Source organism: Sinocyclocheilus anshuiensis, unplaced genomic scaffold, assembly GCF_001515605.1.
Source record: "Sinocyclocheilus anshuiensis isolate Anshui unplaced genomic scaffold, SAMN03320099.WGS_v1.1 scaffold1891, whole genome shotgun sequence".
NCBI lineage: Eukaryota > Metazoa > Chordata > Actinopteri > Cypriniformes > Cyprinidae > Sinocyclocheilus > Sinocyclocheilus anshuiensis.
The window spans coordinates 235,541-250,124 of NW_015549560.1; the positions used below are offsets into that span (position 1 = coordinate 235,541).

Below are 14,584 nucleotides of genomic sequence, written 5' to 3' on the forward strand. Positions count from 1 at the left end.
AAATTAATAAATATTTAGGTGAAGCTGTGCGCTTCAATTTTTCATCACATCATCCTATGCAGTGTGGTGAATTATTGTTGCTCATTATTGTCTATAAGCTGTTTTAGTCATTCATAGCATGGGTTAATATATTGATTAATGACATTGTATTATAATATTAAACCACTCAAATATTTAGGCTACTACCTTCTAATTTCCGTTGTCAGTGCAGACTTTTTCTTTTTTTTTTTAGCTTAGGCTACTGACCATTATGTATTAGTGTAACCTGCATTAAAAAGTCTTGAACATAAAACAATAGGATAAATATAGTTGATGACTAGACATAATCATTTCATGACTCTAGACACTTCTTTGTGAAGACAGTAGCATAATACAGTGAAATAATATGTTCTTTAGCCATATAAATACAGTTGCCATGTGTGTGGGTAAAATTTACCCGCTGGCGCTTTTAGGTATACAGCGATCCCTGGCGGTTCTAGTGGTAATACATTAGCTCATCCATGAACATGATTTCTGCCCAAGTCCCATCGGATTGCATCGGCTGTGGTGATGAAGACGACAACTCCCATGATTCCACACTCAGTCACGGCGTCATCTAACTATGCCTTTGTTTCTTTGTTTGTTTTGAATACGCGCCCTCTAGTGGCAAAAAATTACATATTGTTCCTTTAATTTGAAAATATCATTAATTAAATTCACAATGCAAAAGAGTCGTGATTTGATGCATTTTTTTAAATGTCCTTGCCAAAACATATATATAGGAAAATCATCGCGTCAGTTGAAATTGCGAATTAATGAACATAAATCAAGAGTAAGACGACAAGACATAATCTCTCTAGTAGCTAGACATTTCAACGAGCTGGGAAATGACATAAAAAAATAGGAATGTATAGGTATAGAGGAAGTTTTTGGATCGCATAGGAGGTGATATAAATAAAGAATTATTCAAACGTGAAGCATTTTGGATCTCTCTCTGGCTCTAAATGGTATGAATGGGAGGAATTAGATTTTAATTTTTTCCTTTAAGGAATTATAATTGGTCGCATCCATCTTAAATATCTTGTGGAGTATATTTTGAGTATTTATAGTGTGAAAATCAATGATTATTTATGACGATGTATATCTGATGATTTGAATTCATTGTACTTTCCATCGTTATATATTTTGAAATGCAACTTGTGTAGTAGATGCTGGTGATTGTTTATTTATTGAACTATTTATTAAATTGTTTAATTGTATAATTGTGATAAATATGGGATCATATGTAATTCATGTTCTAGCCATGGGTATATGATGCAATGTATTGATGGATGTGAAGGTTTGTGTTGTATACAAATGGAAATAGTCCAGCATTTAAATGGAGTACGTGTGCTTTTAGAGATTGAAGATTGGGTAATGAATGATGACGTCAATATAATTAATGATTTAAAAAGTGGGTGGAGGGATTGAATTGAATTGAATTGAATTTCAGCCGAAACATTTGTGTCCTACTGGTGATTAATGTCAAATAAAACGCAAAAAGAAGACTACTTTTGTTGAGTGCGGATCATGGTTTTATATACTAAGTAATTTAATAGGTAAAAGATAAAAATTCTGTCATCATTTACTTAACCTCATGTTGTTTCAATGCTACATGATTTTCTATTTTGCCTAAACCTTAGACAACTTGTATGTCTTGACAGCATCATAATACATTTGCATTAAATGCCCTTTATATCAATGTGTGTTTGCTCACTACTTTCCTGAGTTTTGAAGTTAGTCAAACCTGTTTTGTCCTCAGAGAAAGAGACACTACTGGAGACTGGACAGCAAGAGTCTGACTCTGTTTCAGAATGACTCAGGAGCCAAGTATTACAAAGTAGGTGTTATAAAGTATTCTACTTCTATTTTCTATTGTAAGTACACTAATACATTTTGAGGTTCATGTTTAAATGACATTCTCTGTTGGTTGAAAAATTTGACATGCATGTGCATATTTTAATGTTATCTAGAATAACCTTTAGAATAACCCCAGAAATCAGAATATTGCTCATAAACTTCAAACGAAACTGATTATGCTGCAGTCCACCTTTGATCTTTGTAATGTCAAAGCATTATAATTAATTGCTCATCTAGAGCATTTCACACAGCTAAAGGCACTAGTATTTTCCCCTCTCACATACACCGCTGAGGTGTCTGGCAAGTACCACAGAATACCCCTCCTCCACTGCTTCAGCTTGAGCTAAAAGTCATTCAGTAAAAGAAAGGAACTGTTTCAAATACAATGTGTAGTTACATGGTTAATGCAGCTGTATTACTGTGAACTAATCAGTATAATAGCTTTTTATTCTGGGACTTGAATAGCTTCACTACATATCTGGATTTATTATACAGTATGTGTTTGTACATGTTTGCTTATAGTGGTACAAAAAATATGGTGGCAAATCATTTTAATGCTTTATTTTTTTTTCCAGATCTTCAAGCATATGTGTTTACATTTAAGTAAATTAAAATTTAATGTGATTATTAAAACTCAAACGTTTGCAATTTAATTAGACAAATAGACTTGAAAAGAAGGTGTAGGATTTACTTTTAACAGGTTTCACTCAGAAATTGCTTGTAAAGTTAACAAATAATTACTAAGAATCGGCAAGTAATACATTGAATTAACAGGGACAATTTTTACTGTGCATACTGTATAGCCTGTGTGTTTTATACACACATAGCCTATGTGTTTTATAGCCTGTGTGTCTTCAGAATGTCATGAATTTAGTCTGTGAAATAATCTTTGTGAGGGACACTGAGCAATTGTGTTGGCAATTTCAATCCATGTGGGCAAGGTTGTATATGCTCAGAGTACTTTTCAGAAATATTTGTGTTTTAAGATAAGTGGACAGCTTAAAATATTTTAAATGTGCAGAACCATTCAAAAGAACCACTACCATATACTTGCTACTGCCAATACCTCCACAACATGCTGCTGTGAGCATGTAAGAAATATTGCTGCTGCAAATATAACATACATGAAATAACCCCCATATAGTATACATGAATCACCTCGTAGCAGATCTATGCAGGTGGAGCTGGGGAAGGTGGAGGGTTTCTGAATCAAGCTGCAACTGCTACGGCAAGCACTAGTCATATATTTGAATGTTGAGCAGCGAGCTCATTGGCTACCGAGCTCATTGGCTACCGATACAGGAGAGAACCAATCAGCTGTGCCATGTGATAATGATGTCATTAGGTCAGATTGAGTTAGACCTATCGGACTGCGCCATCTAGAGTTTCATGACAGAACTCTGTGTATATACATATACAATAAGTAATAAGTACATTGTGTCAAATGATTAATTTAAATGCTTGTACATAGTAGTTAGACACTTAATAGAAAGTATGTCCAAACTTTCTGTTCACAAAATAATGCTGACAAAAAAATCTATCATGGTTTCCACAAAAAATATGAAGTAGCACAACTGTTTTCAACATTGATAATAATTGGAAATTAGCATATTAAAATGATTTCTGAAGGATCATGTGACACTGAAGACTTTAGTTATGATGCTGAAAATTCAGCTTTGAATCACAGGAATAAATGACATTTTAAAATATTTTTAAATATAAAACAGTTCTTTTAAATTTTAATAAAATTTCACAATATTACTGTTTTTACTGTATTTTTGATCAAATATACACAGCCTTGGTATGCATTAGACAGAGACTTCTTTCAAAAACAATCATAAAAAAAAAAAAAAAAAATCAAAAATCATACCGACCTCAAACTTTTGAATGGTAGTGTATGTATTTTTGCTCCCACTAGGAAATGAGCCATGGTTATATCTTCAGTAATGTTCACACATCTGGGGTTGTGAAGGTCATATTACCAAAATCAGTAGAAAATCTAAATATTTTTAATGCCCTTTAGTTTTTTTCTGTGAATGTCCCTGTGGCAGCTCCACTGTGTTCCCAGCTGTAAAACTAAAGTCAGGAAACTTCACCACCCTGGGTGAGACTTCAGGGTGTGTTCAAGACTGTTTTACACATGACTTTATTATCAGCTTGGATCTTAAATTCTAAAACAGATACTACTTCTTTGACATTTTGACATGATTATACAGTATATTCCAAGCAAGCTTATGTGGCTTCACCTATGTTAGAGAAGTACTACATAATTCTGAAGAACAACTCAAACTATTTGTTAACAATCTCCATTGCTGTCCTTTGCTTTATTGTAAAGTAAAAAATGGTCACACTTCTCAGCACAGTGAGTAAAGTATATGATTCCCAAAGCAACCAATGCTTTATACTTAAAATATAGTGTGAGACATGATCATGCATTTGATTTTCATCTATGACTTAATAGAACCGGTCAGATTTGCACATTTGGAAATCATAGTGCTCTCTTTTGAAGATAGAAGCCCTGTACTTTTGTTTTTTTGGGTAAGGGGGTTCCAGGCCTTTCTCAAGATAACCACAACCCACCCCCTTAAGTGTGACCACCTCCTACATAATGTATCAGTGGCTAGCATAAGACTTGTCTACACACTCATACACATATGCATGCGAACACTGCCCTGTAATCATGGAGCTCTTCATAGGGTCTGGTCACATGATTCATCCACCAAACCACAAGCACTTCATCTCATATTCAGAGAAGACCGCAGGCGCAGCATTTGTGCTGATTGGCCACAGCTACTGTTTTTCCTGTCTCATCTAAGAGCAAGTTCGGGGGCTGAGCAGAAGGTAGACTCTTAAGAGACTGTCATAATCAGACTTGGCACATTAGGTTTTGTGTTGTCAGTGAAGATTGAAGCTTAACCCTGGACTGCAAGCTCGGGCTGCATTCGCAGACAGTGCTATTTTTGATATGTGTGATAAGAAACATTTGAGAGTATCTGTTTGAACCTGGAGGAACCACATGGACTTGGAAAGCAACCGCTCTTTAATTCTCATCAGTGAGATCCTGGTCACTTCGTCTCCATAGAGTTGGTGAACTCTGCGAACTCTGTGAGGCAAACTTTGAACTGGACTGGACATTTTAATTCAACATCACATGGATTAATTTAATGACTCATTTCCAGACTCAAAGAGCAAATGTGAGGTTGTTTAATTGGTTAAACGATCTTATCTAGCTGTCACTGAGTCAGTGTCTAAACTTCTGACTCATTTTCTGACCCACAGGAGATTCCCCTGTCGGAAATCTTGCAGGTGGAGGTTGCGCGTGACTTCAGTAGTTTAGCCCTGGGGGGCAATCCGCACTGTTTCGAGGTCATCACCGCCACCATGGTGTACTACGTAGGGGAGAACACCGGCGGACCCCACCTCCACATCCACAACCCTGCGCTGGCTGCCGGTGGCGTGGGGCTGGAGGTGGCCCAGGGCTGGGAGAGGGCCATCCGCCAGGCCCTGATGCCTGTTCCAGTTACACCACAGCCCAGCATGGGCGCCGCTGCGGGACAGAGTAAAGATCACAGTGAGTAGCAAAGTCAGAACTCTTAAGTCTTTTAAAAACATGTGAAGTGAATCTTCATCTTCATCCAAGAAACTGGAAAGGAGATATTTTACAGAATGTGCGTACTTGATTGTACTTTTCCATACGATTGGCCGATTGTACCATTTATACCAAAAAGGACCAAAAAAATAGTCAAATAGTTTTTTTTTTTTCAAAATAACAAGTCCAATTTTTTATTTATTTTACTTTGAATCTCAGAAATGTATAGTAAATTTCACAAGTAATTATAAAGAATGAGCAAGTAACACACTGAATTAAACATTAAATGTTTGTATGTATGTTCCAAGCCATATGATAGCTATGAGAAAGAGACATCTGGCACTTCATGACGCATGAAGTTTGAAGTATAATTTCTTTTTTAGGCATACTGTCTCTTTAAGACTTAAAGAGATAGTTCTGTTATCATTTATTCACCCACAAGTTGTTCCAAACCTTTATGAGTTTCAGTTTCTTTCTTCTGTTGAGCACAAAAGAAAGTATTTTGAAAAATGTTGGTAACCAAACAGTTGACGGTATGGAAAAAATACTATGGAAGTCAGTGGCTACTGTGAGTAAATGATGACAGGAGTTTCATTTTTGGGTGAACTTTCATTTGTATCCCTTATGAAATGGTTCAACAAACATGTTAATAATAAGGTTCTGGGGTCAATATGTTTTTGAAAGACATAAATACTTTTACTCAGCAAAGATGTTTTAAATGGATTGACAGTAAAGTGACTATTTTAAATAAATGCTGTCTTTGCTGTCCAAAAAATCCTGAAAAAAATATCTGCAAAAACAGCACAACTCTTTTCAACATTGGTAAAAATCAGAAATTTTTCTTGAACAGCAAATCAGCATATTAGAATGATTTCTGAAGGATCATGTGACACTGAAGTAGGGGTCGAACGATATGTGTTTTTCAGGGCCGATGCCGATACCGATTATTACAGATCAAGTAGACCAATAACCGATATTTTTAACCGATATATATGTCTGGTGTAAAAATTAAAATTAATGTCAAAATTAAGAATAATAAGGGCTCTGACAAAAACTGCCTTCCCTGGTGTTGGTTGAGTGTAGTACTCCCACAGTAAACTCTTTATTTTAAAGAGTTAAACTCTTTATTTTTTGGCAAACAAAGGGTTTACCATTAAAATTAAGCAGCCGTGGTGGGTAGGATTTTTGGTGTGCTGGTGTTCTGGTAAATAATGCTACCTATCAGATTATGCTACCAACAAATCGTCAGAACACCGGCAGAACAACAACAATGTGCTACATGTTTCTTTTCCCCTCATTTTTTCCAATTGACGGAAATCCGTCGTAGCGACGGAAAACTTTCATCCCTGAGTAGTATTATGTACATCATACTGCACCACAGTAATATATTTCTGATAATTTAATTAAGCTAACCCGAATTTATATTTTGACGGGTTGCCGTGAGGACCTTGTTTCTGTAGGTCTATGTAAATGATATGAAGATAGTTTTACTCCATGAAATTGTCGAATGCTCATGAAGTGAGGAGTCAGAGCAGTTCTGGAGATGTTGTTCATGTATTTATGTCCTCATGTAGTGATATGACAGAAGCTGAAATCACCGCGAGCGTCGCACACTTTGTATGTGTAGAAAACAAAACTGCTCGTCTGTGCCATTTACATACACAGAGACCATGCTGGATTCATATTTAAATAGTATTTTTGCGGCTTAATATTTACAGATACTAGTCCATATTGCGACTCTATTTAAGTGTACTGACCCACTTTTGATTAATTCATCCAAACTTCCGTGACATTCCACGTCATACAGTACATTCCATTTATATGACTTGATTCCGCGATTCCGTCCGCGTTTTCCGCATCGCGGAAATCATAGATAATATTGAGGTGTTTTGCAACTTCAGTGCAACGTTAGTGGATTGGGATCTATTGCAACTTAAGCAACGTCTGCTGCTGCCTTACCTTTGAGAGACAACTGATGCGTGATCACTGAAGCAGCTCCAGTTAGCAAGCGCTTTTGGAGTGAGAGTGAATTCCGCATTGATTGGTCGGACTCGTGATTCCCAACAAATCAGATGAGCGGTGGGCGGAGACTGCTTTAGGCCACAGAGTGGTGAGTTCTGACAGGCTGCATCAGAGCCAAATAGCGCGTTTCAAAATTAAGTTATTTTATTATCGGTTTTGAAAATGACTGATACCGATAATCATAAAATGCTTAATATCGGCGCCGATAATCGGCCAGGCCGATAATCGGTCGACCCCTACACTGAAGATTGGAGTAATGATGCTAAAAATGTAGCTTTCAAATCAAAGGAATGAATTACATTTTACAAAATATTCACATAGACAACAGTTATTTTAAACCATAGTAATTTGACACAATAGTACTGTTTTACTGTATTTTTGATCAAATAAATGCAGAAGAAGAGACTTCTTTTGAAAACATTAACAAATCATACCGACCCCAAACTTTTGAACAGTAGTGTAATAGAGTTACATTTATTGCTACATATTAATACAAATTTACAATTATCCCCAAAGGCTGTCAAAAGTGCACTTTAATTAATTAAAAAGATATGTGACCAGCCATGACACGAAATTTGCCAAGTTACTGCTACTGAAAATAATAATAGTTTTACTCTATACAATGCTTTTATCCAGTCCCCAATGCAGTTTACAAGGCATAAACAAAAGCACATCGCTAACAACACGCAAAATTCAAAATACTGTACAAACTGCAGATATAACACAAGTCTACAGAATAGTCCAGAATGATGTATGGATCAGCGTATAAGTGATAAATCAGTGAAACAGAATGAATACAGTCGGAAGTTTAGAATGTCCAAACAAGCAATCATTGATGAAGCAATGGTGCAAACCGAGACAACCGTGAATAGTGACTTTCAGGCAGATTTGCAGCTCTATTCTGGAGAGTAAATGGCTGAGCTTAAGTATTTAATATCCTGATGCACCTCTATGTAATTGTGTTGAGAGACAGAAGATTAAAAAGGTTTGACAGGTCTGGATTAATGAAAGCTGTTTAGTTATGAAACAAACACACTTTTGATTCAGTATTCAGAGGAGATTTCTGCCCAGAGATGTGTAACGGAAGAGGTCTGATGCAACAGGTTAGTATTTACAAACAGTTTTATTAGGTCACAGAGCGAACGGGTGTAGGATCCAGATGATGAGATGGGGAGTGAATAGTTCGTAGGACAGTTAAAAGGATATGACGAGTGGAGTAGTCAGGGTCTTTGGCTTTACAGGAGCTGGAATGCACACAGGAGGAGCACACACCTCAGCGATCCGGGAACTAGGAGGAACAGGAGACACTTGGAGACGAGGAGACACTAAGAGGAACACAGGAGGTAAGTAATGCAGGAAGTATTCAAATGGAAGTAGTAGCAAAGTCATTGAGTCCTCTACGTGTATACGAGACCAGACAATGAGGGTGTCTGAGGTGTGTGCTTTTATGCAGGCTGGTTGATGAGGTGCTTGATTAGTGACAGGTGCAGGTGCTCAGAACTCAGGTGAGAGGGATCGTTGTGATTGGGTGGTGGTGGAGCCTGGCCGATCTGTTACAAGATGAGTGACATACTTAATTAAGGGTTCGTCTGTAGACAAATCCAACCCAAAAAAATAAACAGAAAAACAAAAAAGTGTCCCTTCAGAGAATTACTATGCAACTCATGCTTGTCATTTTCAGAGTAATTTACAATTTGTCATATTTCAGATAGGATTTGTTTAAATTATTATAACATTATAACAAAGGACTGTGGAAAATATGTCTCAGCAATCAAATTGTTAAATGACCAGCCACATGATAATATGAAGGGCCGTACAAGCCATAATTCATTCTGGCACTCTCACACACTTACATTCTTCATTCACATATATATATTTTTGCTTTCACACACTTACATTCTCCTATATTTCTACTCTCACACACTTACATTCTCCATTCTCACATACATACATTTCTACTCTCTCTCACACACATACATTCTCCTTACACATACATACATTTCTACCTTTTTTTGGTATCCATTACTCCCTGTTTAAGCAGGAAGTCACTCTCAGACCAGGATATACATGTGCAAGACTTCCTCACAATTTTACAATGATGCTATTCAAAGGCATCCTGTTTTCTTTTCAAGTACATATTTTAAGTTTTTAATTTTAAAATATCATTATGTAACCTACATGTTCTACAGATCTGTGTACAAGTGTTATGATACTGATTTTGATCGTATTGACAGGTCTCAACGCTAAGGACATTTTCTACTGGCCTGGTTTGGCCAGTGGTTCCAATTTTTTACTTGCCCTGGCAACATTTTCACAGGGGTCTCAACGCTAAGGAAATGTTCTACTGGCCCGGTTTGGCCAGTGGTTACAATTTTTTACTTGCCCTGGCAAAATTTTCACAGGCCTTGCCACAATCAATAAATCAATAACTAAGACTTATTGTTTTCATTGTTGACTGTAACATTGTATTATAATAAATGATAACCATTTTTGCACAAATACGTACAATAGTTCAAAGATAAAACTGAAATGAACCATGCTTTTTCAGGTTTTTCAGGTAGGTCTAACTCTATTCCAGTTAAGGATGCACTGATCATATTAGTGTTTTATTACCTTAATTATATGTAGCCTATGTCTGCACTATGACTGTAGGCTGTACTGGAAGCTCCTGAAACCAAGACGAATTCCTTGTGTGTGTAAATACACTTGGCAATAAAGCTCTTTCTGATTCTGATGAAAATGCAAATTCAATCTCTGAAACCAGGTGTCGCTTATAGAACATAGCAGTGTTTCCTGGGTTATTGCTGTAGCCTACGCAGCGCTGCGCTTATTAGCACTCCTTTAATATGTATTTAACTAAGGTAAGAGGAAAAAGAAAATGCCATCGAAACTTTTCTGAAGACAGTCAGTTCTCCTCAGAAATACATCCATATTAACCCCCACCCTAATTCCATAACTATGGTTTTCTTTCAGTATTTCGAGCATCGCAAACAATTAATTTGTTCTGTCTGGCTGGGGCGCGGGAAGATGTTTTAGGTTGGGGGTGCTATATGCTATGTGAGCGTGGGGGGGCGATAGAGGCTATTTACACTTAGTGAAAATAGCTATAGATTATATTTATAGCCACTATGTTAAAATAACAGGGTATTCTGCTAATTCCTTATTGCAAATAGTGGCAATTATCTGCACCTCAGCATTGTAATACATTATAAAACAGTATGCAATAATAACTTATTAAGTTTAAATTTTTATTTTAATTCAAATTATTAAATGGATGCCACTACTGGGACAAAAGCCCTCCCTACACCTACCCTAACCCTACCCGATACTTTATTTTCAACTTTTTGATGAAAACGCCATCGAAACTTTTCTGAAGACAGTCAGTTCTCCTCAGAAATACATCCATATTCATATCCAACCCCCACCCTAATTCCATAATTATGGTTTTCTTTCAGTATTTCAAGCAACTCAAACAATTAATGTGTTCTGTCTGGCAGGGGCAGGGGAAGAGGTTTTAGGTTGGGGGTACTATACGCGCGGGGGTTGGGGGGCCGATAGAGGCTATTTACACTAACTGAAAATAGCAGTATTTCTTAGTGATATCATATGCTATTTACACTAAGTGCAAATAGCTATAGATTCTATTTATACTATGTTAAAATAGCAGGATATTCTGCTAATTACTTATTGCAAATAGTGGCAATTATCTGCACCTCAGCATTGTAATACATTATAAAACAGTATGCAATAATAACTTATTGAGTGTAAATTTTAATTTTAATTCAAATTATTAAATGGATGCCACTATTGGGACAAAAGCCCTCCCTACACCTACCCTAACCCTACCCGATACTTTATTTTCAACTTTTTGATGATTTCCTTCATTTTTATTAAAAATAAATGCTTTTCTGATGTTATTTGAAATTTGAAAAGGGAGAAAAAAAAGTTCGCCAAAAGGCAGATTCGAACCCGGGTCGATCGCGTCAAAATTGTACCATATGCGCCACTGAATCTAACGATTGTTAACCGTCTTTTGTAATTATGACTATCCCAATCACACGTTGGTGGGTGGAATTAGTGTAAGCCTCTGCCAACAAGGCGGGCTATTTGCACTTAGTGTAAATAGACAAGTTAAACAGTTAAAGTTGCCCACAGAAAAAACGGGGTGCTGCTGCAGCACCCAGCACACACACGTCCCGTGCCTATGCTGTCTGGTAACGTTACAGTATTTTCTCTGCTTGCTATTCTCTCCTCTTTGTGTCCGTCTTCAGTGCATCTGTCTTACAGATAATATATCATGATGATCATTACGTTTGTGTTACCAAATTGCGTCCTGTCAGGAATAACCTGCCGCGTTGTTTTTGACCTGGTCATTTTTGATTACTGTCAGTTTAAATTCCGGCGTAGCCAGATAATGAAAAACAAACAAAACAATCTAAAAATAAATAAACCGCAATGAGTCCAAATCTTGAGTTATGGAAATAATATAAAGATAAAGCTGTCCCTAACTTGCAACCTCCCACTTTATTCACTTCCTAAATGAAGTGAAAAAAAAAAAAAATCCATAGAAGCTTATACGTGTATCTGGCAACCCGACTGAGGCTGAGCGTCCTCAATCACAACTCCCTCAAGGGACGAGGCCATGTAACCTTTTCACGATGATAATATTTATTTATTTATTTTTTAAACCCACATAACTTGCTGAAATACTTCTGCGGCCGCCTCATCTACCTCAGCCATGCTGATCAGGATCAGGACCTGTCCCGATGACCCTGATCGCGCCTGACTTGCCTTCCATTTTCACTATACTGTCTCTCACACACACATACATTCTTCTCTTACATACACATATTTTCTTCAGACATACATACATTCTATATATATATGTATGTGAAAGGAGAATGTATGTGTGTGTGAGAGTGCCAGAATGAATTATGGCTTGTACGGCCCCTCATATGATAACTCATAATTTGTTGCATATATTGGATAAAGTAAAAAAAAAAGAAGAAAAGAGAAGTTATCTGCCTCATACTTTCCTACACACAAGTTTGACATTTGAACATTAATTATATGAAATGCCAAAGCTAAACTGAATGCATGTGTGTGTGTGTTGCAGAGGAACTGTCCATCAGCATTTCTGTATCTAACAGTCAAATCCAGGAAAATGTGGTGAGTGTCTGACTGTTTACCGACAATATTTCACAACTACACACTCTCTTTATTCACACTTCTGCATGTTCGGTCATGTCCACGGTCAAGTCACACCGCAAGAAAAGAACTGAGAGAGGAAATAAAAAAAAATTGGGGTTATTAAGCATGAATTTAACTGTAGACTGAGAAGTTGTATTTGGATTGAATGTACTTGTGAATTATGTTTGATTTTAATATTTGTTTAGTGATAATCTTAGTTAATCTTGCGTCTATATTTAAAAAAATATATATTTTATTTATTTATTTATTTTTTTGCTCTGTCTTTAGGATATCAGCTCAATCTATCAGATCTTTGCTGATGAAGTGTTGGGTTCTGGACAGTTTGGCATCGTTTATGGAGGTACACTAAAAAAGAATTCTAAACTATACTACCTTAAAATCACTTAAGTGATTCTTTGAGTTGGACATACCAAAATAAATGCTTACAAATCCAGCAGTTTGTTTTGTTTTAAATGTACGGTGGGTACGGAAAGTATTCAGACCCCCTTAAATTTTTCACTCTTTGTTATATTGCAGCCATTTGCTAAAATCATTTAAGTTAATTTTTTTTCCTCATTAATGTTTAAGGGGGTCTGAATACTTTCCGTACCCACTGTATATCTAGGTTAAATTTAGATTTAGATCAATTTAGATTATTTATGTTTATTTCACAAAAATAATCTAGCATCTCATGTACAAATTATATTTTTAAGATATACTTAATATTTTTGTGAAATTTGAATACAGATATTTGAGAATGGAGAAATTATACTTAGAACTACAATTATTACTTATTTCATATCAGTATTTTTCATCTTTGACCACAGCTGAAGAAACTGAGAAAGTTGGACACAATGAACATTTGCACAACAGATTAAAATAAAATAAGATTACATTACTCTTAAATATTGGTTTTAAAATTGGCTATTTGAGTTACCTTAACTCGTTGGTTCTACTCAATTTTGTTTGTCATGGTACAAAATGTAGTAATTCTGTAAGGTATATTTCATTATATTTATTACACAGCACAATGCAGTACTTGATTCTGATGGGTCATTTGTGGCATTTTATCAAATATTTAAGAGTAATAACAACTAAGCTGACCGTTATTACAGTTTTCTACATAGCTCTTCTAGTTTCACATATCTTGTGTATCATTCTTCTGTCACTAAATTATTTCATCTCAATATAACACTTACAGTATATTTGTGTGGCTGTGGAATGAGCTCCAGCCAGTTACAAGATGCTCTTGTGAAATTCATGTCCTGTCAGCTCTATTTGGGTTAATTTTGTAGAGTTGATATATCAACTACTTATACTATTTATAATATACACACCAAATGCATTACAATAAATCTATAGTTTTATGACTTGAAACCAATAAACTTTTTGCTAAATATTTTACTGCATTTGAAATCATTTTTTAAAATTTCATCTGTTTTAAGGGAAACATAGAAAAACAGGCAGAGATGTGGCCATCAAAGTAATAGACAAGATGAGATTCCCCACCAAACAGGAGAGCCAGCTGAGAAATGAGGTTGCCATTTTACAGGTGATCAGTGTTTTTAATGTGAGACTGTGGATGTGTGATACTAGTAGAAGAATGTTTATGACTTCCTTAATTCATAATTCTGGAGACGAGAGGTCCTCTTTAAAGGGTTAGTTCACCCAAAAATTTAAATTCTGTTATTAATTATTCACCCTCGTGTTGTTCCAAACCCGTAAGACCTTCGTTCATCTTCGGAACACAATTTAAGATATTTTTGATTAAATCTGAGGGCTCTCTGACCCTCCCATAGACAGCAAGGTAACTACCACGTTCAAGGTCCAGAAAACGACAGTATCATGACGTGAGCGTGTGGCGGCGCTGACCCAGATCCGTCGTAATGACGTCATCACGCCGGA

At 36.2% G+C, this 14,584-nt stretch overlaps 1 protein-coding gene across 1 annotated transcript in view; it reads left to right on the forward strand.

The window, feature by feature from the left end:
• The window catches only part of prkd3 (protein kinase D3), a 94,051-nt gene that overhangs the window by 70,106 nt on the left and 9,361 nt on the right, over positions 1–14,584 (forward strand). The window contains exons 10-14 of the mRNA XM_016445184.1: positions 1,781–1,858; positions 5,158–5,449; positions 12,606–12,658; positions 12,968–13,040; positions 14,125–14,231. Coding sequence (XP_016300670.1) covers positions 1,781–1,858; positions 5,158–5,449; positions 12,606–12,658; positions 12,968–13,040; positions 14,125–14,231 — 603 coding nt within the window. The remainder of the gene's footprint in view (positions 1–1,780; positions 1,859–5,157; positions 5,450–12,605; positions 12,659–12,967; positions 13,041–14,124; positions 14,232–14,584) is intronic.